Consider the following 22,342-nt stretch of genomic DNA (forward strand, 5'->3'; position numbering starts at 1 on the left):
ATAATAATAACAATAATAATAATAATAATAATAATAATAATATGGTGTCAGCTTTCATTAGAGACCAATATTTTGATTGTAGGCAAAGGGGATGTGAAGTTATAGATGTTTGATTGCGGTTATACAGCTTTGGTAACCATGGTAACCAAGTGTCCATTTGGAGTCTCCAAAAAGGACCTAAGGAAAACGCATGGACATACCTGTTGAAAAATAATTCTGAAAAATTCATCTTTTGGTCTTTTGACTCCAAATTTGGACTGCATGAAGCCAAGACATGTGGCTGTGGCCTCATTGTGTCTCATTATATCCTGCTGAGAGGTCCTTGAATGTCTGTACACATGTCATTGTAAAGGCAAACCTATGGGCGAGTAAACAACCCCATCATTGTAACCTCTGCCACTCTTTGTCAGTAAGTCACAGAATCACACAGACACTTTTACAAGAATCCTGAGAGTGTTTCCTTTCCAATGATATCAGACACATCTCTGAGTCTCAAACTATGTGGGATCTGTGCTGCTCACAACTTGGGCATGTCGTTTAGGCTAACAGCATAAAAAACAGGGGCGTGTGTTAAGTGATTAATTTAATTTTTTTCTAAAGACCAGCTAAATGTAGCAGTTTAGTTTATTGTAAGATGTTGGCGGATGAGAATGTTTTTTGTGAGGGCAGGTGCACAGTTTTAAAAATAAATCTCACAAACTGATGTGATGTGTGTATTGTTTTTTGTAAATATGACTTATGATGTATTATCAAGTGTTTGGTTCGACCTGTTGTTGTTTAAGGAAAGAAAATCACAATAATTGAAATATAAAATCGCAATACTTGGTAAAATCGAATTGCAATACTTGTTTAATCAGAATCGCAATTTAAATCGAATCGGGACCCAAAAATCATTAGAGAATCGAATCAGCACAAAAGCATATCGGCCCAGCTCTAATATCTGTATTTGTGTACTGCATATATATAATGTATATAGCCTATTTATTGCCAATAAGTAATACATGCATTGCAGAAATAACAAATAGGCTACATTTAAAGGAATTTAGAAAGAGTGTTTTCATTGCATGTCGATCACAGAGCAATGACAGGTTTGTTTTTCAGCTGTAAAGTCACAGTTCTTTAAAAGCAAAATTAAGAGATCTCTGTACATGTTTATTAATTTATCTGTATATTAGCCTCATGACTACACACACAGTGTAGTCATACTCTCTTAGAAATCTATTAGGCTATATATTTAGTTGTTGAAATTTTGTAGACATTTTGGGGATACTTGTAGGCTATAGTACACTATAGGCTAATTTACATGTTTTAGCCTACATTAACATATAAACATTAATTTAAACAAGACAGGCCCAACATAATGTAAACAGCAACTTATAACATATAAGTAATATCTCCAAAATTAATTCATAATCTCGTTATATGAAAACATCTGCCAGGTGACGTCCTATCAACATCTGGTCTGCCGGTGTGCTCTCACAGCGCAACTACAAGGACCATGATGCATTGCAGCGAAACAGTCATTATCATGACACATCTTCAACATTAGGAAAAGCTTCCTCTTATGAAGCCTTTTATTTGCTAACCTTGGGGAGAGGTTGGCTCCTTCTTATGGTTAGTATTTGAGATTTAAATGTATTATAGTCTTGGCAAACAGGTTGTCGGGCACCAAATGTATGCAGTAGCTGCTCTACAGCTAGCTTTGTAGCTCAAGAGCTCGCCAAAAGAGAGCTTCACAAGCTAGTGCGCTGCTAACGCTAGCTTAACTGAGGAGATCGAGTCCCCTAACATTTAATGTTACTTGGAGAGCTACATTTCTCAAAGACAGCAACTGAAAGAGGGGCTAACCATTGACGTTATATCATCCGGCCGTTCTAAAAAGTAGCAGCACAAGGTGAGTCGCTAATTACTTGATGTAGCACTTGTGTTAGGTTGTTTATTTTTTTAATCCAAAGGTGGCTAGCTAAACTTGACAGCTAAGTTGCAGTCATGATTTAAGGACTCGAAAACAGGTAATTTAGATAATGTTGTGTGAAGTGTCTGCTAAAACATAACTGGGCAGCTCGACTAATGGTGTGTTTCATCTGAGCTGGTAGCACAACGTTGGTCAGATGTGTTGTCATTAGCGATGTTTTAATGCGCTGGCGTGTAAAATGTTATCACGTGAGTTGCCACAGCACAGGACACATAACTCATTTTCTCCACTTATAAAATAGCCTAACGTCACTGCTGCACTCTGTCTTCATGATGTAGGCCAAACTTTGACATTCAAGGCTTTCCACTTACTGAAGAGATGTCATTTTGTGATCTAAATAACATCTGAACAGCAAGTTATGCATTTATCAGTAAAGCTTGTAGACATGTAATACGAGCTCATTTGGTCAGTACTTGTTAATTTCCCCCATTGTGTTTGGAGCAAAGTAAAGACAGATAGACAAGAATAAGTGGATTAACTGGTCTTGCTGTGCTATAGTAAGTAGCAAAAAGTAGCAGCACAGGTACTAAGGTGACCCACTTGGCCCACACCCTTATTGACACCTGTTTTTTAATTGGGGCCTTTTTATAAATATTCGGCCTGCTGTTGCAAGCATACTGACATTGTACGTTCAGGGACATGTATATTGTATCTGTCCACATTAAATAAACCATAATAAATAAATAAATAAAAAGAGAGTCATAGACTATTTGTTATGAGGTGTTATCTAATAATGCTCCATCCACCTGAAGTAGTTAATCCGTATTCAGTGCCTCTGTAGAAGTTTATATTCAATTAGATGTGCATCATATATATTAATACAATCAGACTCCATGTAAACACTCTTAATGACATAACTTTTAATCTGCTACAGTCATACTGTTGCCTTTTTAAATTCTCAACTACATTGTTTATGTCGTACGTGGATAATTATTTTACCATTTCCAGCTTGGCGGTGTACAGAAGCTAATCTCACCACTCCAAATATATTTGACACAACAACAGATGTGACACTGGATTTACACAGCTTCATGTTGTCTGTCTGTCACTGTTTATTTACTGCAGGTAAATAGACCTCTCTTGCAATTAAGTTTCTTTGCATGCTTAGCAGTTTGTCCATAATCAAGCTGACAGTATTTCTGGTGCTGTGAACTATCACTTGATGACAACCTCTAAAGGGGCTGACACACAAAATGGAATGCATTTTAAATGAGGAGATAGGTCACTTGGATCAAATGAGCTCTCCCACCAAAATGCCAGATAGGTTTGATGCTTATTTGTAATGGTTTCTCTCAGAATAGTACCAATATGTTGTTGTTTCTCAGGGTCCCATCGTGAGACTGGTTTCATTACATTTTGGACTGGTGCAGCAAAGGTTTAAAAACAATTGATTTGTACAGTATGGTGAATTAGTAATAATTAATCTAATTGCTGTCAATATCTGGAGGTAGGGATGCAACGATTATAGATATTGATGGTACAATAATACCCTGAGGGAGAATCTCAGTTTCACAATTATTGTGCATTAATTTATTTCACAGTACTACAGATGGATAAAATCACATGAGCATGCTTTGTTTTGAGGAGGGAGAACAAGGCACTGACTTAATCAACATTTCTGCAACAGTGGGCTGAACTAGAGCAGTCCCAGAGGCAGTCTGAGGCTAAAAGTAAACAAGAAAAATTTGTAATAATATATTTTGATAATAAATGTTTTAATTTGACATGTGACCTAAGAATATCCTATTATTGTTTTGGTTTTGGGTTTGTTTGTTTTTTGTTGTTTGTTGTTAGTAAAAATCTAAGAAATAAATCAAGAACATCCCATAAGCAGGTGTTATTCACTGAATAGATCCCATGTTATAATGATGGTTAGTGAGGTTAGGCTTTTTGCACCTGACATATTTATTTAGACCGTACCTAACGTTTACTCAGCACAGATGGAAGGAAGCAACAGGATGTAAATGATTGCACATTAACCCTTGAGGGAGTTGCATTACATTGCTGTTTTTCCCGCTTTGTTGCTATCAGTTTACTTTGCCCCGAAAGCCCAACACCATTTTTTAACACAACTGTCCAGTTTTGTTTAACTTTCCTCACAGTACAACTGATGTTCATGGAAAAATAATATACCATATACCATAATGACACTTTTTTTGAGAGTGAACAGTGTAGCTGAGCCTTCATGATTACAAAACTGTGGGGGTTTGCAGCACTGTGAATAATGAAATGTGTTAATCGCTACATCCCTGTTTTGAGGTAAATATAGTCCTGGTTTGACGGTTACTGAACCAAAACTGTCTCTGTTTACATCTTTCTGATTTATCTCTCCCTTCTTCTCTCCCTCACAGCTTATCTATAGAGACACTGACGTAAAACTACTGGCTACAGATGAAGATGTGCACATACTTCACATGGTTTCCCATGAATTTCACCTGGAGTTGGAGGGTGTTGTGAGAACGGAGGAAGAAGGGAGGACCACACACCAGGACTATAAACAAGAGTCATGAATCTCCATCAGGTCCTCACAGGGGCTGTCAACCCTGGGGACAATTGTTTCTCTGTAGGGAGCGTCAACAACGTGCCATTCACGGTAAGATATTTCAAGCTCTGGAAACATTTCATGCCAGCCATTCATGAGCTCCAATTCTGAGGCATTTGCCAAACTGATCTGACACTAAGGAGAACATATTTTTGTAATTAAGTTGTTTTTTAAATGTAAATGTAGTTGATAGAGCAGAGGTACAGTATGGAAACAACACTGATGCCAAGACAGCTTTGCTAATTGCAATGTTATCCCATGGACAAAGAACTAAGTCAAGGTAGTGATTCAGATTAGAACCTCGCTGGATACTGGGTACTGACATGAAATATTTTTACTCTTACGCCGTATTTTGACCACAGAAACTTTTCCCAGGTACTAAGAACCTTTTGAGGAACTCAGTTTGTCTACCTGCATTTCCACCAGATGGACCAGTGTCTAAATGAAGTTCAGGGAGATTTCTTTATCCCCCAAAAAGTACCTGCTTGGTGGGGTAGTATTTTCTGTGTTGTTGGGGTTTGCAGGGATGATTATCGCTGACTGGTCAAACACACCAGTGCAGCAGCTTCAACCTGTGTGCTGCTTCATTCATAAAACATGAAGTACTCATATTGATTAAGGACCAGTTTAGGACAAGGGGGGGACATTTCTATTTTTTTTGTTATTGTCAAAAGTGAAGTTAGGCTTTGTTTTCGGCTTTTGCCACAGGCTTTATAAAAGACGAGAGAAGAAGAAAGAGAAAACGGAGAGTACCAGCAAGCCAGCGAGAAAAAAGGGAGGTGGTGATCGAGCGAGGAGGGAGCACTGGTACTGAGAAGCCCGAGAATGAAACAAATAAAATGTTTTTTTTCTGGTTGTTTCATGGTGGTTATGTTCTAAAGCACAAATATATAACCGTCAAGTACTCAACAGATGTTATACTGTGGAGACAAAGTATTAACTTCCTCTCCATGACTCTTTCTTTTAACCATTCATTCATTCCTACTCATGCAGCAGTAAATACAAAAAACAGGGAAGTTGGTGTGTTAATACTGCATCTCAAATGCCTCCAGAATTTCTAAATTCCTCATAGGTCTAATTTCGATGATCTACCTGGTTCCTCAGATGTGGTGGAAACAGACAGCACTAAAGGGACTATAAAGTTCCAAGTTCAGTTCCTGGTATCAGTTCTTCTGGAACTTTTGGTGGAAATACAGCTTAACTAAAGTTTGGAGTTTTGGTCATCAGTGTTTTAGGGAACAAACTTGAGATTACAGAGGAGCAACAAAAGCTCTGTTAATGATACACAATACTTAACAGAGGGACAGGTAACTTGCCAATCCCATCATAAACTGTGTGAGTCTGGTTACACTCCAAGGTGGGGAGTTTATGACATTACACACAGTAGTACACAATTTTGCCAGGGCATAAGGCAAAGGTGTTCCTGCTAAAACTAAAAAAACTTGTTTTCATGTGTACTCTTGTTTAAATACCATACAACACTGAAAATGGTATGTTTGAGGAGCACCCATTTTCATTAGGTATGGTATGCTGTGTAGCGCTGGATCTCTGCATAACAGATATTTGATATGATTTTCTGTTCATTCAACTGATTCAGATGCTAAAAATGTCTACACCCATGACATAAAGGAAGAGGAACCATTGATTCAAATGTTTTCAGAATAACGATGATATCATGGGTTAGCCCCATCCAACTCCACATTTATGAATGCTACTTTAGAAGGTAGTCTGTGTTATTGTGCTAACTGCTGTGTAGTTTAAAAAACACTTTCCTATACCGCAGCAAGTCTTTGTTTAGGTTTAAGACTGCACTGTACTTCTGAGATACCCAGGCAGCACCTCTGGCTGCCTTTTCACTGTGATCTCAAAACAAACTCCATGAGATACTTCCCCCATGCTATTCAGAGAGTGGATCAATAGGAGAACTATTTATGTCCCCTGTCCTCTTGTTGAAGGAGGCACAGTCACAGTGAATCACAGCTCACGTGAAGATCCCCTTCTGAGAGCTGCAGAAATAGAGCAAAGAATTTCGAATACTCCAGAGCTGTCATACGGTGGCATGCTTCATTTGTGACACTGACTCCAGGACAAGTGCAGTTAAAGTGACCCTTGATGCAATTCTCTCTGGATTGATCTGAGTGTCATCTCCATCACTCTCTCTTCTCTTCTCACTGCTCTCTTTCTCTGTTTATAGGCCTATGCATCTGGTTGTGATGTGGTGATTCTCGGCAGTGACTTTGAGCGACTGCAGATCATCCCAGGGGCCAAACATGGCAATATCCAGGTTGGCTGTGTCGACTGCTCACTGCAAGGAGGACAGGTAAAAGTAATAGAGTGGTGCTCTGTCATGTTGGACACTTGGTCTGATGTGTACTCAGAAATAAACCTGTATTCAAATACCATTTTCTTCATTTCTGCTGCATATTCCATAAAAAACATCAGAAATCCCCCAATCCAGTGACACTCAAGTCATTGGGCATGTCACCATATCTACATAACCATAGCTCTCTCTTATCTCGGCACTAACCGTAATCTTTTTAAAAATGTCTATGCATGTGTATTACAGTACAGGGTTTTTCATTGATCCAGTTAAATAGTACAGATTTTCTTTCCAAAAAAAGAAATTTGTTGAACAACTTCCATCAAAGCAAGCTCATGGATCTTTCAGCCCTTTTAAATTGAAGGCTGTATGGGTCAATTGCAGAATAAGGATTTGCTGCTCTGTGTTATTAACAATGCAAAATGTGTGCAATACAACTACAATGTTCATACTTTACTCTCAATGCTATCCCCTTATGGAGTAGTCAGTTGTTTAATGATGAAAAATAAAACTGAGGAATAGTTAAATAATTTGCTTCATGGCCAAAATTTAAAAAGGAAAAATAGAGGGCACTAAAAATGTGCACAGCAGCATGATACACGTGATTTTCTTTGGTTTTACGTTGCCATATTTTAATAATTATACAACATTGGTTGGTGGAATTTGTTATTATAAAATACTTGGTAGGTAAGTGAGCAATATTGCACATAACTAATAATCTTACCCACATTTTGCTGAAATGTCCACGACATTTGTGTTGTGAATCGTGCTTTTCAGGCTTAACTGTAGCCGCTTTGCAGAAAGCACATTAGTGGGATGCTATATCGTCTTCTCATTAAGTGGTGGCAGCTTATGTTTTCAGGAAAGACATTTGTTTGCAACATCAAAGGCTGTTTTAATGAACTTCAGCTTCCTGTCATGAACTCCCAAATGAGGGGGAAATCATCTAATAAAGCACGCACTGATAGAGTAGGCACATTCACTGATGGCTTTTCACTGATAATCTTTCTCCCCAAAATTATTTTAAGTATTGGCACTAACAAAAGATCTTGTGTGATGTGTTTGTAATTTGCATCTGGGAAAGATTTGTGAAAGTGAAAGTTACTGCATGCAGTTTTTGTAGTGTTGCTTATTGTTTTTCTGGTCCATTTGTAGCACGTAGACAAAGAGAGGATTGCTTGTGTGTGTTTTCTGCTTGTTTAAAAAATCCAGTTATTTTGATTCTAAATGTGTAAATTGATCAGGCCTTCACTGGTTTGTGAAGGAGGACGGTGTTGGGGTTAGTCCCAGTTGCAGAAATTATTTTGGAGCGAGAGTGAAGAATTGTTTAGTGTATTTTGATTCACTACTGGTTTTATATTTTGCTGAATTTACTGATTTGTATGAATGATTTAAACTGTCCAAAATTCAAGCAGTTAAAAAAATGTGAAAACTGTTTGACCCTCTTAGCTCTAATCCAGGTTGCTTTAGATTGATGTTTCTTCCAGTGTTTTGGACCTCTACCCCATTTGAATACTGCCAAAGATTAGACTTAAATATCTGCATTGGGTGTGTTGAATCCCTGTAGGGTTTGTTTATAAACTCTGAAGTGTAAACTTCTGTGAGATTCTATAAATACTATGAAAAAATCAAAATGCTCAGTCCATAGAGAAATGCACACAGCCCCTTTTCAGAAACTGCGCTTTTAAGCGAGCTGTTTATAAGGTTGTGATGTCACAACTTTATGCTTAACATTTCCCACACCATATCCTTGGTTCTGAAAGGAACAAAATATGTTTATTTATTTATCCAATGAATAAGCACTCATTTCATTTCAGCTCAGTGTGTGTCTGTACTGCGTTTTGCTGTCATTTATCTTCGTGCTAGTTCCTCTCCTCTGTTTTGTGTTTCACCGGGGGCATCATCAGCAGTGGCAATTACAATACATTAGTGAGTTTTACCCAGAGCCCTGGATTTTCCTAGCTGCAGTAGATTACAATCTGTTACCTGTGGTTTACGTGAGTGTGCGTCATTTGGAAAATAGTCAGTTAAGAAGAAGACAGGGGAAGTTTCCGGTTGATCGAGACAGAAGAACTGTATTAATACTTTACAGCTGTAATAAGGTGCTTTTTGACTATAAAAACATGCATTGTAAATAAACCAAAAAATATATATATATATTGTCAAAGTAGGCTATGAGACAGCCATGTGTAAACGGTAAATGGAACTAGCCTTGACAATAAAACATTACACCTATCATAATAATTTCAAATAGCCTATTACTACCGCAGATTGTATTCAGTCACTTTTCTTCAATTTAAGGTATTCTCTGAACTATATTATTTAGTATACACTCTGAACTGCTATAAAATCTTTTTTGAAGTTTATACATTTTCAAAAAAGTGATAATTCTACTTTTTTTTTTTATTACTGAGGTTGTACTAAGTGGTGGTGGCCGTGTACTTGGATGGTGTTCTTAATATTTTGCCCTCCTCATGTATGTTAATGGAGTGGACAAAATATTAGGAACACCATTCAATATAATGCACCCTAATACACCACAATCACTCAATAATGAACATAAAGCAGAATTTTCACCTTCTTGTCAAAAAATGTATAAACTTCATAAATGTAAAATGTATAGCAGAGCTGCTGTATTGGATTAAATTAGATTGCACATGTTAAGCCATTGAGTTTATTTTATATAGTTAACTTATCTCTGAACTATATTTTATAGTAGGCTAATTACAAGTTATATAGTAGGCCTATTATACAGTTAAGTAGTTATATTCAGGTTCAGTAGCATTAGCATCAGGTTTTTGTTGAATCTGCCTCACTCTCTCTTCAGGTCTGATGAATGAGAAACATATCAGTGACTTAAAATTGACGTTTTGTGACATCAGCTGATAAAACGCACAGCAACGCAATTGATGAATTTATTTAAGACAGAAGTTATCCTTGCCAGGCTGTTACTATAATCTGGCTTTATTTTTTAATTGGGAATAGTGGTAGCCTAGTAAAAGCAGAAGACAAGCCTGATCTCATTCAAATTTTAAAAAGTGCTTACCCAGTTTTTTAACACTCCCCTCATGTGATGTTTAATCCAATTCATTTGGGCCACAACTAACCTCACATGCCTCCAGCATGGTCCAGCGTCTGTTTGAGCATGCTCAGTTTGTATGTTTGGCAGGTCCACTTCACTGCTCTGCTCTGCACTGTGATATTTGCAGTCCCTTAGTTTACACAAAGTTTTGAGCACAACCCTACTTCGCTCATATTATAAGTGTTTCAAGACATCGAACGGATGTTGTAAGTATTAATGATTTAGTGCTATGAAACACATGTTTTCCAGTCTCATTATATAACACATTATTGTTATAATAACAATTGTTGAAAATATTGTTATAATAACAATAATGTGCACCAGCCTCTGCACTGCTTTTTAATTTATTGTGTATCATCAATTTTGACTGAGCAGTAACTTTGCATTGCTTGATAACATTTAGAGAGATGCATCAATAGTACACCAAGACATATTATACTTTGCAAATATGGTTTAATACCAAGTCCACTTTAATTATTATATAGTTTGAACTCTGTGATGAATTACATAAATATTTTATTTCAAGGGCTGGGATAAGGTCATATATATCTCTAGTCTTCAAAACAATTGCATGCAGAGAGACAGTGAGCAACCTCTGCAACAAAGCAATGACATGAAGTGAACTTCTAGAAATGGCTCAGATTATTGTTATCAAGATGAAAGTCTTCTAGGTTAAGTTATATAATTTTCCCGAAGGTTAAAGATTTTTCCGACATGATCTCAAAATGTCATTTGGGGTTTTATTAACAACACATATATAGAGGAATCATAATGACCATGATCATAACAACATAAAAACAAAAGTTAGCTATTTGCTTCATCCTGATTAGGTGTATAATTACTTAATTACATTACTTTTTGTACTGGACCTACAGTATATTGTTTGTTCTTTTACTATATAAAACATGTTCAATTTTGTGCTGCATTGTTTTGTGATTAAATATAAAACTACATTGCTTTTACTGTAACTACAACGCTCTATAAAACGGATATATATTCCCTGATGGATCGTAAAGACACAAACCCTATCTAATCAACCCTAATCTAGAAGGATATTGTGTCATTGTGCATGTGACGGCCTGTATGTGTGCGTCTGTGTCCATTTATGTACACGTGTATATGTGTGTGACTCACTTCTTCATGCTGTTCTCTGACAGTCGACATTATTTACTCCATCAGAGACACAGCTTGTATTATTTAAGCCCCGGACCTTATTAAGCTTGTTATTTGTGTTCACTGCCATAGAAATTTTTCCCATTCACTCTGTTTAACATTGTGACTGCGGCTCCCATGGAAAGCACTTGAGCTTGTAGACTTGACAAATGCAGAAATGGGAGGTGTGCATGCAGTAGACAAGGCAATGTTGACTCAACAATGGGTTGTTATAGGCTCATAGTATTTTTGGATTGTTATCCAGGGACTTCTCTTATTAACTGTTGACACATACCACAGTTTATATAGTTTTTGTTAGCTTCCAATGGCTGTATAAGACATCTTGAATAAGGATGTACACTTATTATTTACTGCCTAAATATTGTTTAATGTTGGATCTTTTCAGCAAGAAATATGCCTTTTAGTCAACACACAGTTGGTTTCTATCCCATAAACACACAGTTGTTCATTTTGCAATTATATATTGTCTCTAATGTATTTACTTTACAAATTATCTATAACTATATATTTTTTAAATATATATATATATATTTATTTAGAAATTAAGTGGGGATGCAATGTGTGAAAATATTATTTATTTATTATTCGAACAAAATGTCCTACAATCTGAGGTTTTGTCTTTTCTTTCTCCTGCTGACAGATTGCAGCTTCCTATGGAAGCATTGTGTGTGTTTTTGAGCCAGTTCAGCACCCAGATCAAAAGGACACATCTTTGACTGTGAGTAACCTGAATTATCTTTCAGTCACACTGTGGTCATGCCTGCGTTCAAATCATCGTGAAAAACGCAACCTTTCTTTTTCAGGCTAAGGTCTCTTGATATCTGAAATAAAGCAGAATATTGTTGCTTTGAACTGGACTGAATAAAGGACTGCATTGAAAGTGACCTGGGAAGAATATTTGTAATACACACATAATACATTTACTGTTTAGAAGTCTAAGGTTTGCTCTTTCAGTGTTGAACAACCATGTTTTATTAGGGAAGTCAAAAGAATAGTCTTAAGGAACAGAAAGATTTTACTCATCTTCAGGAACCCAGTACCTCTTTCATTGCAGAAGTTCCTTGGTATTACGGCTGTTGTTCATGTGGCCTGATCACATGTGGCTCACATGAAAGCAGCTTAACTGTTGGTCTTTGTTTCCTTTTGATATCTTTATTGCCTTTGTTTTTTAAATTGCTGTCTTCTTTGTGTGCAGAAGTTGAATTACCAATGGCAGAAGACTGGCCAGTTTGTTTTGCAGTCTATGGTACGGAACCTGGCCTGGCACCCCACAGGTACTTCTGTATGCAACATACAAATAAGAAATCATTTGTTTATTTCACCAAAATATTTAACAATAAATTACTGTTTTTAAAGAGTTTGGATGCCACTTTTACTACTAATTACAGTAGAAAATCTTTAGTTTGATACAAGATGTGTGATATCTCTCCTGAAAGACTGAATGTATTTTTTTTTTGTATATCTAGGCAGCACTCTCTTAACAGGCTCTAGTAGCCTGCAGTTGTGGTCTAATGTTGATGGAGTGAAGGATGAAGCTGAAGAAGAAGGAAAGCAGGCAGAAATGACCACAAGAGACTTCCAGTCTTCATGGAGTTGTATCTGGCAGAGCAAGTAAGAACTCTGAAGTATAAAATATGCACATGTTACTGGCTCCTCTTTGATTTTAAGATGGTGATTGACTTGTTTTCTGTTTTTGCCTGGCAGTAAATTTAAACAGCAATTATGTATTTGCTCAAAGTGGATGGAAACAAAAAAAGTAGCATCACGTCATTGACCCATATACAAGAGTATTTTCAATGATATTGACAATCCTGTAGTAAAACCAGTGAAACTGGTGCGCAGGTAGTCAAGTGGTTAGAGCGCATGCCACATACGCAACCGACCTTGGTTCGAATCCTGGCCGGAGGTCCTTCGCTGCATGTCACTCCCTCTCTCTCCCATGTTTCCTGTCTGTCTACTGTTGAATAAGGTGTCTATGCCAAAAAAATCTTAAAAAAAGAAAATACTGCAACTTTTTGTGTGTGTCCATCTGTCTGTAGAACGGCCTCTCCAGTCAGTTTGATGAAGTTCTCTCCTGATGGGGAATTTTTTGCTACTGCTGGACAGGTAGGTTGTCTTACAGTTCCTACGTTTGTGGACATGTTGATACAGACAAGTCTGGAGCTGCAACAGTTAGTCAATTAATCTAACATTTTTCATTTGAGTGAGTCAATCCCCAATTGGATTGTTGATTGTACAAGACGTGACCTTGGGCTTCAAGAAATTATCATGAGCATTTTTTTTCTGATTTCTGACATGTTGTAGAGAAATTGATTCATTGAGAAACTACTTAACGGATTCATCGATATTGAAAATAATTGTTAGTTGCACCGCTACACAAGTCTGCACCTTTAGTACAACATACTATAATGAAATCTGATTTGTCCAAATGTCTGCATTATCCATTCATGTTGACAAGGCCAAATTCTGTAAACTCTGTTGTAACTGAACTGTTGTTTCCGCATGCATTACAGCTCAAAGGCTTTAACCTGGGTGAACACACTCTACTGCTCATCATCAATTATATATATATCCCTGTTTGTCTCTCCTCTTCAGGATGACTGCCTAGTAAAGGTTTGGTACAGCACCAGTAAGTGGAAGTGTGGTGTTTCCAGACTTTATACACCTCCAGAATGCAATATCAGTGTCCAGGGAGAGCTGGCCTTTTCCTTTGTCTACCTGGCCCATCCCCGCTCTGTTACGGGCTTCTCTTGGAGGAAGACCAGCAAGTACATGCCACGGTACGGACACTGTCAAGGCTATGACAAGAACAGCTTATAAAGCACTGGTTATGTTCTAGGATTTAGACCATAGCCTCAGGAAGCTTTGCACAGTAGTGGCTAAAACAATAATCAGTATCCTGTTTTTTCAAGGCCTGTTTTGCTGGTTAGACATGACCTGTCTAACCCTGTTAAAACGCACACACCAACAAAGCAGCAACAAGGGCAAAAGAGCTTGTGAGGGATAAGCACTTGTAGCACTTTAAGTAACACTCACGGCTTGCAGCTATTTCTCTCAAACAAACAAAACTACAAAACAGTCATGTGTGCTGTTATTATTCATGTATAAATGAAAGAAAAATACATTTGTCTCCAAACTTATTTGGTCTAAAGCTTACAGCTGAAATAAAAAGTTGAATAACACTACTATTTGCAAATAGGTTTTTAAGATGGACTTACTGACAGGACACTAATCCTTGCTAAGCCTGATGCTAACAACATATTAATGCAAACAAATAAAATAAATAATCAAAGCTAGCAGAGTTAGCGTTAGACTTTTTAAAATAAAACAATTACTAGATGTGTACACAAAACGGTCTTAATGAACCCATAATAACTTTTAAGCTGTAATAAGAGCATTACCAATCAAACAATGTGAATACAGAGCCTTGAATTAAGACATGACAAACTTAACTACAGCATGTGCTGTGACCTAAGCTACAAGCAGGATGGCTCTGGCCTTTGGGAAGGGGTATGATTTTTTTTGATCCCACTGACTATAAATCACAATATGATTGGTTAATTTTCATTTTCTAAACAAACATGCACAGCTATGATGGCTATGGCCTTCTGTCCCAGTTATGAAGTGACCAAACCAAAGAGTGAGCCAGCTAACCTTTTTTCTGCCTAGAGACAACAACCACAAAAAAACTATGAGATTGGATAACTACTTGCATGGTTTAAGGACAGTTACCCATTCATTTCTGAAGCAAAATTGATAGAGAACGAGGCTAAATTTTACTTCCAAATTTTATTGGAATTAGAAGTGAATAATTATTAATTAAATATAACATTTAAGATGCTGAGATGTTTGGCTTTCTCAAGAGGGCTTAAGTGGTCCCATCTGCTGTAATCATGGCCTACATTAAAAACGAGCTTAGATTTTTATTATTACCAGTAGTCAATATTTTACTTGTAAACTTTCACTTTCTGACCTTTCATTCAACTTGTCTCTCCATTGCTGTTTCTGCTTTGATGTGCTGTTGAATAGTACAATCACTGGTAAATGATTAATATAATTACTGACAGGTGCAGTACTGCAGAGTGGACTTTATCTTTAACCCTTTGTCCATACCCCCCCCCCCCCCCCCTTTCATTTTTCTTCATCTCTCCTGACAGAGGTTCAGTGTGTAATGTTTTGCTCACCTGCTGTAAGGACAGTGTGTGTCGCCTCTGGGCAGAGACTCTGTTGCCAGGTGACAGCCTCCTGTCTGGTCACCATAACAACCACACTGGTGGCCAACACAGCGAAACACTGAGATGTGCTGGCCCCTCTAGGAAAAACATCTGCAATGGGAAGACTCAAGGGAGAACAACACAAGAAGTGAGCAAATCTAATGTGGTGCTTGCTATCAGTAAAATGTCTAACTAACTATAATGTGTAGCTATATTTACCCTAGAAGAACAATGAGAATATAAATCATGTCATAAAATTAAACTTAAAAAATACAAAGTATAGGAACTGTAAGTATGTTAGTATCACTTCATAGATATACACTACACACCTACATGGTCTGTTAGGTGTGAAAATATCAAGCTTTCTTCGATATTGTCATAATTTGACAGTGTGGCACACAGACTGAGACAATTTGATGACCTCTACAACAAGAAAATGTAAACGTTGGCAAACCTCAAAGAAGCGCTTGGGTCAACATAACTTCTTTGTGTCAGCATCAAGAGCATTCTTTGTTTAGCTGTGTCCCAGTGAGAATATCATTGAGTTTTGGTTACAGAATGCAAAAAGTATTTTTTATAAAATAAGTATTTTTTAAGGCAAATGATAAACACACATGCTGTGGTCCAGTTAGGCCCTGAAGTAAAAGCCAGGCTACTGCATTTTCACTGTTGCTAGTGTAGCACATTAGGGCACTGCAGAGATAAGGAAACAAGAGCAAACTGGGAGACGGAGAATGTAGATAGAAAAAAACAGGCTTAGTGGAGTTAAAAGGGAAAATTAATTGGCTATCAGACAAGAAGATGACTTTTGAAGCTTTGTAGAGCTTAACCATCAGTGAGGAATACTGGCCTCCTTTCTGCCTCCTTCCTGTAATCTGTGCTGCACCACAAAATTGTAACTTTCACTTTTAATGGCTGTTTTTCAATTTCATTGTGCTGCTGCTGCTGACTCACACATGTAATGGTTGTGTCTTCCGCTATGTGACCTAGGTAGTTGCTGACAGCTTAGCTACAATAGGCATGAAACATAATACAGGCATCCATTTTAATATGGACATTCAAATGGTTATGAATCTTACTGGGATTTGCTCAGGTTAGCACATTAGGTTCCAGAAAAAAGGTATGCAAATTCCTCTACTGTGCCTTAAGGAAAGGCTGTAAGAGTACATGTGTGGATTGTTTCATTAAAAATCAGACTGTACCGAATGATCAAGGCAATCTGAGTCTTACTGTAGGTAGGTTTCGGCAGTAACTCTCCCGTTTTCTGCCTGCTCTAGCTGGGTCTCTCTCCAGAGGTCAGATGGATTGCTCTGGTTGTTGTTCTAAGCGGTGGTCGTCCTCTGGTTTGTTGCTGTGTCTGTGTGTACACTACAGAACTGCTGTAAACGCTCTACAGTTATTGAGCATCATCAACAGATATCTCATCTTGTAAAATATCCAGTGTAACCGGTTACACCAGTGTTGTCATTAGGTTATTAATCAATGGGAAAATGTTCTCTCTGTCAAATCCCCAGTCAATATGTAGAGCCATATTTTAAACTCAATTTTGGTATAATCAATCAATCAATCAGTCAATCATACTTTATTTGTATAGCACCTTTCGTACAAATACAATATTACACAAAGTGCTTTACACAATAAAAAACAAACCTCACCACCACGACTGAGCCCCCACCTCTATCTACGCCTCATGCCTCAGGGTTGGATGAACAGTGCAACATATCTTGCTAAATCAATGAAATTAATCAAGTCTTAAATTGCTTGATAAGCAATATGGGATTTTCCACCACAATCTAATGTATAACCAATAAGAAATGTGTTTCTGCCATCTGCTGTATCGGATGGTACATGCATATTCAAATTGTGAGTTTACACACATTTCTTATGTTTGGCATATGACGTCTTTACAGATGACATTAATTTGACACATATATCAATAATACTTGAAATACTGCAGTTATACAGCTCTTTTTATTTTACCCATTCCACACAAGAGTACCGTAATCTGTAATTCAAGCACATTATTATGTTAATTAATCACTATAATGCTGAAGAATTTCTGTCTTCTGGACAGCTATTCAAGAGACTACTGATAAAGGTAAATCTCTTCTTGTGACTGTTCACAGAGACTAAAATTAAGACCTACAGTTTCTCACACATTACTGTGAAACAACAGAATTACCCAGAATAACATTAACCACATAACAAAATAGTTTAGTGTTAGTTTCAGTTCTCTTCACATGTCTCTTGCTCTCTTTTACTTTCTCTTTGTTTTAGACACATTGGGAAGTTAATTATAATGAATAGCAAATAACTTTAGTTCCTATTCCTAAGAGAAATACCTGTTCACCAAAGCCAAGGAGAGTCGTGAAGCTCAGTTTATTTACCGAAGTTGATTCACTCCCCAAAGCGGGTTTAACCTGTGTTACTGTTTCAATCTGAAAGCACTGATGGGGAACTGTAGCTACACCTCCCTGCTCCACCCTACAAACACTTTTAAAGAATTTAATCTCTGTCGAAGTTCATGCAGTTACTTATTCTCTATGGAATTTCTTCATATGTTTTTTAATATATAAGGAAAAAAACACTGATAAAAATCTATGCAGTCTACATTCATAAAATAAATATTTTTAACCACAGAAGTCATTTTTTTTGTTTGGTGTTATGTGCTTTGCAACATGTAAGAATAACGTATTCAAATAGTTTATTAATTAGCTCACTTGTTTAATACATTTTTTCTCCCACAGTTGAATTTTCAGGAGTTATGGCACTCCCCCTTTTATCGGGATGTGCCACAGCCCTCTTTGACTGGCTGCCTGCCCCACCATCAGAGCGGACACTACAACCACAAGAAGATCAGCAGCCACATGCCCCATGCCAACGCTCTCTGCCACTTCCACATTGCTGCCAGCATCAACCCTGCCACAGGTTAGATTGAACCAGATTTGTTTCTGGAGCAAGCTGATAATCCTGCAGATCTTTTTACCAACATCTTGTGGAATACTAAACAGATTGTCAAAATTTAGTTAAGATTTTGAAGCCTCAAGATGGTAAAAAGTACTTCTTAAAGAGAGAGAAAGAATGCAGTACACCCACTGAATGGCAATAGTTTTCCTAAACCATTGAGACTGCATAGTTTCTTAGCTTTGCTTGAATAAAATCAGCTGGAGGTCAGAGGGCTACACCTCTGTATTTCTTATGATAAAATATGCTGTAAATTTTGTGACTTGCCTGGGGTTGTTTATTTAACAGCCCAGTGAGCATTTGTATGTAATGAGAGCTGCTAAGAGTAAGTTATGTTTTTGTGGGGCAGCTTAATTTGACCTGAATCAGGGTATAATCCTGTAGATTTGTTCAGCCTTCAGGCAGAAAAGTGCTGTAGGATTGTATTTGTATGTTTTAAGTATGCTTTAGCAATCCCCATTTCTGTTATTTTTTGCTGCCTTTTTCTAATTGTTTTAATATATTGTTTATTTAACTTCTGTATCACAGACATTCCCCTGCTTCCTTCCATCTCCTCTCTGAGTGCTGTGGATGATGAGGAACCTGGAGGCCTCTTTACTGTCCACTGGCTCAACAACAAAGAGCTTCATTTCACTTTAGCTATGGAAGTCTTCCTGCAGCAGCTCCGAGGCAGCCTGGAGCAACAGAGTGAATGCTCTCATGAAGGTACAGAAAAAGATTTGACTCAAGCACGAAAACGATGGGAAGGCGTCTGCATATGAAGCTGACATAAAACTGTCAAAAATATTCGTGTCCAAATAACTTTCCAAGCATCACACTTTTACATTTGCATTTTGCATATTCATTTTCAGAATTTACATTTAAATACTTTGGCTTGTATTCTCCTCCAGAGCCTGAAAATGAGGATAACTTAGATGAAGACAATCATAGTAGCAGGCCAAGTGACCCCCAAGGACCTGAGGCTGCAGAGCTTCCTCTGGCAGCAGTGGAGCACCAGGTGGATGTGTTGTTAGAAGAGTGGAATAAAGGGGCAGACATGTTATTCAGCATCCATCCCATGGACGGCTCCCTGTTAGTCTGGCATGTGGACTGGTTGGATGAGTACCAGCCAGGCATGTTCAGACAAGCTCAGGTAAATTCACTGTTGATATTATTTAAATTTGTTAGAAAATGTTAAACAAAAATATAATTTATGACATCAACAAATTGAATCCCTCATCTTCTACATTCATCTAAAGACTGATAAAGAAACACTGAAGCATACCAGTGTTAGGACTGAAAACAGCAGAAAGCAAATAATATTTTTTTGTGTATTAACTGGATGCGAATATTGTAAACTAATCAACTAACATCTTCTTTCATTTGGTCACTCTTTCAAGTGACTTGTTTGCATTCACTTTTTTGAGAAGTGCTTATCCGGGAAAGGATTAATTCATCATCTCTTCATCATCTCATGAGATTTTTAATAATTTTGACATTTGTGATGGTCTACTTCCTTTTTAATGGCGTCTCATACAGCCATTCAGACAGTTATATTGTAATTATGTGTTGCTTCGCAGTGGTAAAATAATGAGAACTTTGTGACATGGTTGTCAGTCAGTCATGCAAGACAGCTTAAAGACTCACCAGTTTCATTAACATTAGACCTGACTGCTTTTATTAGCAGACAGAAACCTGAATGTGTGCATGAGAACTGATGAATATTCTTCTTCTTTACATATATTAAGAGTCAAGTGAAGAAGCTTGTGTCCCTCGAATATCAATAACTGTCTTAGTCACTCCATTAGTTTCTAGAAGTCAGTTGTTATTCAGTTCCTTAACGGAGAATAGAAGAGTCGTGGCCCTTTGTCATTACACAAGCATTTACACGTATGTAGGAAATTTGGTCAGCTTTGTCAAATAGGCTTTCATTCCTGTGAAGTACTTTATCTATTTCATTATGTATTCTTATTTTTAGATGAAGTAGGATGACTTGATTGATAGAGCCCCTTTCATCACTAACAGGAAGTTGTCATTTTTAACTATTCTCTCTCTCTTTGTCTCACAGGTGTCATTTGTGTCCCGTATCCCTGTAGCGTTTCCTACAGGTGATGCTATCTCCTTGAGCCACAGTGTGGTTATGTATGCCTGCAACAAGAATGTGGATCTGGCTATCCAACATGGTAGACAGCGACCACCTGGGAGCACGTTGCCTCAAACCAAATCTGCTCTTATTAGCTACGGAGGTCAAGGGAAAGCTGCTCCCAGCAGTAGTCTTCGACTAAGTATTTTTACCCCCAATGTGCTTATGATCTCTAAACATGCCGATGGCTCCCTGAACCAGTGGGCAGTCAGCTTTGCAGAGGACTCTGCTTTCTCCACAGTGCTCAGCGTTTCACACAAGTCTCGCTACTGCGGTCACCGCTTCCACCTCAATGACCTGGCCTGTCATTCCTTACTCCCTCTCCTCCTCACCACCTCACACCACAACGCCTTGAGGTCGCCGGAGGCAGACAGTATCCTGGCTCCTACAGAGGCCTGCTCCACTGGTTTCTTTCATTCAACTTCTCTGCCTGGTGGATCACGGCGCAGCCGAGTGTCCCTGGGTATGATTTCCCAGGATCCCAATGCTATCTACAGTGAGCTGATTTTATGGCGAGTGGACCCTGTGGGGGCGCTGTCTTTGTCAGGCGGAGTGTCTGAGTTAGCTCGCATCAATTCTCTTCATGCATCAGCATTTGCTAATGTAGCCTGGCTGCCGACGCTCATCCCCAGCAGCTGTTTAGGTAAGGACATATTTTCATAGTTTAAGAATTTTTGAGAACTAGGTTCTCTGTTGCTTTTACAAATTATTGTTCAAGTGAGCACAGCTTCAATTCATTACTGTTATTGTGATTCAGCAAAAGTAGTTTCTTAATTAACTAACTGGCCAAATGAGACAAGCTTGAAAAACACGAAAATGGAACATGAAAAATCACAGTTTTTGTTTTTTTCCCTTTTGTCCCATTTGTAGATAAACAAACAACTAATCTGAAAACAATTTTATTTAAGCTCCATAAAATCAATAAAGACTTAACATTTTCGAACAATTAGATAAGGATTTGTTTGTTTAATGTATCGTTCCTTACTATATATAATGTGCCTTTGTCTGTTTTTTCTCTTTTCTATTTCTTTCTCTTATTAGGTGTGTACTGTAACTCTCCCAGCGCCTGCTTTGTGGCAAGTGATGGCTACTCCCTTAGACTATATCAGGCTGTCATTGAAGCCAAGAAACTTTTAAGTGAGGTCTCCAATCCTGAGATATCTGTAAGTTGACTACCAGCATTATCAAACTATGAGAAACTCTGCAGGGTGTAGTTAGTATTGCTTTGGAAAATTGTTGTTTGTTTCTCTTTAGAAATATGTTGGTGAGGTGTTCAACATCATCAGTCAGCAATCCACAGCAAAACCAGGGTGTATTATAGAGCTGGATGCCATCACTGACTTTGTAAGTATACATAAAGAAGAAATGTACAGTGTTTCAGTAAACAAATATCTTTGTTCCTGCTGAGTTTGCATATCTAATAATACAGAGACACTGTAAAGTCTTGAATGAAGAATAAAGTAACAGAACGTTCTTTTGAAATTAAACATATATAAACTGCAATATGTTTAAAAGCCCTAGTTGAATTCTAGTCCGTTTGTCACATAAAATATTCTGCAGCACACTTCTGCGTTGATGCGAAAGGTCAACCATGAAAAAATAAAAATTGGTGGAGAGCAAAACCTTCTCTCATCCCCTCAGGCAGTTGTGTGTGTTTGGCGTGTGCATGTTTGTGTATGTAAAACTAACACAGTGGTTGTTCAGTGTCTGTATCTGATGTAGTCTGATAATGCTGTTGTGTTCTACAGCAGGGGAAGGAGACCCAGCTCCTGCATGTTTTTGAGGAGGATCTCATCCTTGGCAATGACAGAACAGAGGGCACACAGGAAATTCCTGATTCTTCTCATGGTGGTATAAATTAAATTGACTTTTTCTTAATCTTTATCAAACATTTGCACCTCCTTCAAAACCACAGATTTTCGCAGAAGGTATTAATATTCCCTGCATGTT

The 22,342-nt window shown here is 37.7% G+C and overlaps 1 protein-coding gene across 1 annotated transcript in view; it reads left to right on the plus strand.

Moving 5' to 3' along the window:
* The first annotated feature begins 1,519 nt into the window (after positions 1 to 1,519).
* LOC128365354 (dmX-like protein 1) overlaps positions 1,520 to 22,342 on the plus strand; it is a 56,923-nt gene continuing 36,100 nt past the window's right edge. Inside the window, exons 1-16 of the mRNA XM_053326055.1 lie at positions 1,520 to 1,894; positions 4,327 to 4,568; positions 6,712 to 6,837; positions 11,733 to 11,810; positions 12,288 to 12,366; positions 12,559 to 12,703; positions 13,132 to 13,198; positions 13,688 to 13,872; positions 15,250 to 15,454; positions 18,054 to 18,234; positions 18,799 to 18,975; positions 19,161 to 19,402; positions 20,318 to 21,035; positions 21,434 to 21,555; positions 21,647 to 21,736; positions 22,141 to 22,243. Of these exons, the coding sequence (XP_053182030.1) occupies positions 4,482 to 4,568; positions 6,712 to 6,837; positions 11,733 to 11,810; positions 12,288 to 12,366; positions 12,559 to 12,703; positions 13,132 to 13,198; positions 13,688 to 13,872; positions 15,250 to 15,454; positions 18,054 to 18,234; positions 18,799 to 18,975; positions 19,161 to 19,402; positions 20,318 to 21,035; positions 21,434 to 21,555; positions 21,647 to 21,736; positions 22,141 to 22,243 (2,605 nt within the window). The 5' untranslated portion in view covers positions 1,520 to 1,894; positions 4,327 to 4,481. The remainder of the gene's footprint in view (positions 1,895 to 4,326; positions 4,569 to 6,711; positions 6,838 to 11,732; positions 11,811 to 12,287; positions 12,367 to 12,558; positions 12,704 to 13,131; positions 13,199 to 13,687; positions 13,873 to 15,249; positions 15,455 to 18,053; positions 18,235 to 18,798; positions 18,976 to 19,160; positions 19,403 to 20,317; positions 21,036 to 21,433; positions 21,556 to 21,646; positions 21,737 to 22,140; positions 22,244 to 22,342) is intronic.

The sequence above is a fragment of the Scomber japonicus genome, chromosome 9 (genome assembly GCF_027409825.1).
Source record: "Scomber japonicus isolate fScoJap1 chromosome 9, fScoJap1.pri, whole genome shotgun sequence".
Classification (NCBI taxonomy): Eukaryota; Metazoa; Chordata; class Actinopteri; order Scombriformes; family Scombridae; genus Scomber; species Scomber japonicus.